The 4269-nt window shown below is 39.6% G+C and overlaps 1 protein-coding gene across 1 annotated transcript in view; it reads left to right on the plus strand.

Moving 5' to 3' along the window:
- LOC128250814 (uncharacterized) overlaps positions 1–4255 on the plus strand; it is an 8593-nt gene extending 4338 nt beyond the window's left edge. Inside the window, exons 2-4 of the mRNA XM_052976799.1 lie at positions 19–176; positions 1259–1485; positions 3842–4255. Coding sequence (XP_052832759.1) covers positions 19–176; positions 1259–1485; positions 3842–3941 — 485 coding nt within the window. The 3' untranslated portion in view covers positions 3942–4255. The remainder of the gene's footprint in view (positions 1–18; positions 177–1258; positions 1486–3841) is intronic.
- Positions 4256–4269: the final 14 nt, after the last annotated feature.

A 4269-nucleotide genomic window follows, 5' to 3' on the forward strand; every position in this document is an offset into this window, starting at 1 on the left:
TCTTTTCTTTATTTTCAGCGGTCACGAAACAATGTCTTCGATTCAGTAGGAATTTAGACTGCAGATTCTATAATTGTTTGAATGCCAGATTCCCCTGTGGTGCAGAACATTTGCCGAGGAACAACCCGCGTGTTCATTGTCTTAAAGCCAAGAGAACATACCGTTTGAATGACGTAGTAAGTACCACCTCTGATCGGAACCGCGCGTGGGAAATACATAGCAAGAAAAACAGTAAGAAAAATAGAGAGTGAGAGAGAGGGAGAGGGAAAGAGAGGGAGAGAGAGAGAGAGAGAGAGAGAGAGAGTGTGGAGGGTGGCTTAAAAACATAGTATGAAGGAGAGAGAAGCATGTTTAGCTATTTAATATTTTTACTCGTTTTATACTTTGACAACTACTTACCTGGTGTTTTACTTGGTTCGATGTTTTGGCAACCATACTGCGTTTGCCAGTGAAGTACTTTAGGGCAATAATTTCTGTATATTCCACCGACAGTAAAGAGGAAACAGAAGTGCATAGCGATTGGAAAGTAGCTGCTTATTGTGCGATTAGGGATTCACCCCCACTGTCTAGATTGCGCTATAAAGATCTCGTTTCTTTTATTCATTTCCATGTTCTCTTTCTCACAACTTCAACACAGACAGACAGATACACACACACAAACAAAAAACGCAAACAAGACAAATATTAATGCATATAAGCGTATATACATGCACATATACGTACATACGAGCATATTAATACAAGTTGGTTTTAAAATTTCAGCAACTCTTTTTTACTACAAAAAAATAACCTCTAAAACGAGGTCGGGTGGCAGAAATTTGAGGTCTTTAGGTAAGGGAGGCAACTCTACCTCCACGATGTTAACGTCTTGAATAGAGAAAATGTTTAAAATACATGGGGATTTACTAGGGGATGAAACTAGGGCTGTGTTTTTGCCGGTAGGCTGCGATTTGGCGCAGTGGAAATTACTCCCTCAAAGCATCGGGTGTTCCATTCACGACACACTCACACACACAAACACACATACACACACACACGCACACACATGCACACACACATATATAAATATATATACTTTTCCATCATTAGCTCTAGTTTTCTAATGGTTGTTCCATACATATTCGGGATGTAACAAACATTTAATAAGATCATTAATAAAGAGATTATTATTCTGAATAAATTATTATCGCTCGTCAACAGAGCAATTCTTCAAAACACAATTTTGTTTTCTTCTACTGTCAATTGTTAAACTTCACAGGGTATGATCTGGATAAAGAGTATCATGAATTGTGTCGTGGGACAGCTGACAAAAATCTACAGATCTCAGTTAGTGAACTGTAATATAATACGCAGGAACATTTTCAGAATACAAAAGAGTTGTTACACGGCTAATGATTTCTGCGAGGTCGGCTGGAAGCACCGCGCCGAATTGTGGAACATGTTCAAGGAACCTATCACTAGAACCAAATCAGACCATTATAAAAGGTAAGTACTTGTTGTTGTTGACGTTTTTGTTCATGGTGGTGGTGGTGGTGGTGGCGGTTTTGGTGATGGTGGTGGTAGTAGTGATGTGTTGGCACTCCGTCGCTTACGATGTCGAGGGTTCCAGTTGATCCGATCAACGGAACAGCCTGCTCGTGAAATTAACGTGCAAGTGGCTGAGTACTCCACAGATACGTGTACCCTTAACGTAGTTGTCGGGGATATTCAGCGTGACACAGTGTGACAAGGCTGACCCTTTGAAATACAGGCACAACAGAGACAGGAAGAAAGAGTGAGAGAAATTGTGGTGAAACAGTACAGCAGGGTTCGCCACCATCCCCTGCCGGAGCCTCGTGGAGCTTAAGGTGTTTTCGCTCAATAAACACGCCCGGTCTGGGAATCGAAACCGCGATCCTATGACCGCGAGTCCGCTGCCCTAACCACTGGGCCATTGCGCCTCCTAGTAGTAATGATGGTGATGGTAATGGTGATGCGTGTAGTGGTAATGGTAGTGGCGGTTAGGGTGGTGGTGGCGATGACGATGATGACGATGGTGGTGGTAGTTGTGATGATGGTGTGTGATGGTAATAATGATAGAGGTGGTGATGATGATGGATGACAGGATATATCACGCTTCCGTCTAGCCAAGTGGTTCTCAATTATTTTTTTATTTATGAACCCCTTTGACTAATATTTTATTCTGGTAGACCCCCATAGCCATTCGATGTTTTATAGAACCTTCTTTCAAAATTCCTATTTTGTTTTTCACACATTAACTTGTGCAGTTTCAACTTGTTTATTGACTTTTTAAACTAAAACGTCAAGAAATGGGAGTTTCTCTTTGTTGTATTCCATTGTAAATTGTATGTTAGTATTTATACCATTGAGCAGTATTTTAAGTTCGAAGAGTGTATCAATACTTTCATTCCAAAGGATAAAGAAGCCTCCTAAATATCTTTTCCAGTTCTAAAATAAGTATCCATAATTTGTTCGTGATACGTAATATACAGTCAATTCTAAATACCCCATTACTAGGTTTGCATGAAATGGGGCTACTTTTTACCCCATCGCAATTCCACATTTTTGTTGGTAGTAATGGCATCATACAAGAAATAATGGTTCTGGAGGATAAGTTTTAATCAATTATAAGTTCCTCTTTGATGCGTCCTGGTAGTTTGGGATAGTTTTCAAACGGGATTCGTTGCTTCTATTCCATAGTCATATGGAATATTAGTATAGAGGTTCAGAACATCGAAGGTACATGACTGTCTCTTCTTTCGTAGTGTTTGGGAGGTAGTTTAGCGTATCTAGATGGTCTCTAAGGAAGTGCTTGTATATATATCGAAAGGGGTTTCAGTAGGATATCAAGAAAGTTACTTAAGCGGTGTCATTTCGTTGTGGATAAGCCCTCTAAATCTCACCAAACGTAGATCATTGTTTTGAGTGGATGCAGCTCTGGCTTGGTTCAGTTTGTTGCTTGCTTATCAGGACTCAACTATTCTTTTCTCTGCTTTATATTGGCGTAAATCAATATAAATTGCCGGTGACGATGCAGTAAAGAAATCTCTGGTGTCCAGCGATCCAACTGGTGATAAATGACCACTAGATTTCTCTTTCGTTTAGAGTGTGTGACACCCATGTGCTGAGTTTTTGACCCTGCCCATCGAGTGAAGGCTACGGGCTACGGGCTACGATATTATAAGAGCATCCCATCTGCTGGTCCAATTTCTTAGTGGATTGGTGCGGATCCTTGTGAATGAACTCATTCAATCGAGCCTCGCTGAAGTGAGCTGGTCAGCTGGAATGTGGATAATCTGTGAGTTTGAATTTTCTCAGATAAATTTTCTAGAATAAATAGCTAAATCTCTCTCTGTACCACTCTAAACAATTTTTTAAAAAAAAGGACACAATAAAGTACTGGAAATCTCGATGGGTGCGTGGGTGGATATTATCTCTGAAAAAAGATACGTGATGGCTATCAGTGGAACGTCATTTATCCCAGACCTGCTCGTTCAAGATGAAGTAGAGACTACGATGCGGTGATGAAAAGTTCCTGGCCTTAAGGGTATCGCGAAAGGCCTAGTTGGATGCCCAACCTCCCCGAGTTCTTTTTCAGGCCTTAGAAAAACTGAAGGACTGCTGCAATAAGTGTGTGAATCTGAGAGGGGAATATGTTGAATAAAATCATAATTAAGTGATGCTCCTCTATTTTCTTTTACCCAAAGCCAAAAACTTTTCAGCACGCCCTCGTAAATTCCACCACCACCACCACCACCACCACCACCACCACCAATAGCAACAAACTTTGCTGTGTATGTGCGGTTGGGATAAAACATTAATATTTTTCTTTGAATTGTAGGTTATGGTTAAATCTTGGCAGAATATCTTCAAAATGCAACTCGAAAAGCTCTCCTGCATTAACAAGATGGATCTACTCCCAGTTGAAATTAAATAGTTAGGAATCATGTATCAAGTTGGTTAACGTCTCAGATTTTTGATTTAATTATTGAGGCGGTGATGCCAGTAATAATAATGATAATAATAACAACAATAACAATAATAAAAATAACAATGATAAATATGATGTTGATAATAATGATAATAATAATAACGAACAATAAATGTGCAGTTTGATTAGTGCAGTCCATGCATTTAATCCTATGCACATAGGTACATCCAGTATACACAGACAAGCATGCATAGTCTTACATGCATACATGCATACATATACACATTCGTATTCCTGTGTTCAAATATACATGCATAAATATGCACACACACACACAT

The sequence above is a fragment of the Octopus bimaculoides genome, chromosome 25, assembly GCF_001194135.2.
Source record: "Octopus bimaculoides isolate UCB-OBI-ISO-001 chromosome 25, ASM119413v2, whole genome shotgun sequence".
NCBI lineage: Eukaryota > Metazoa > Mollusca > Cephalopoda > Octopoda > Octopodidae > Octopus > Octopus bimaculoides.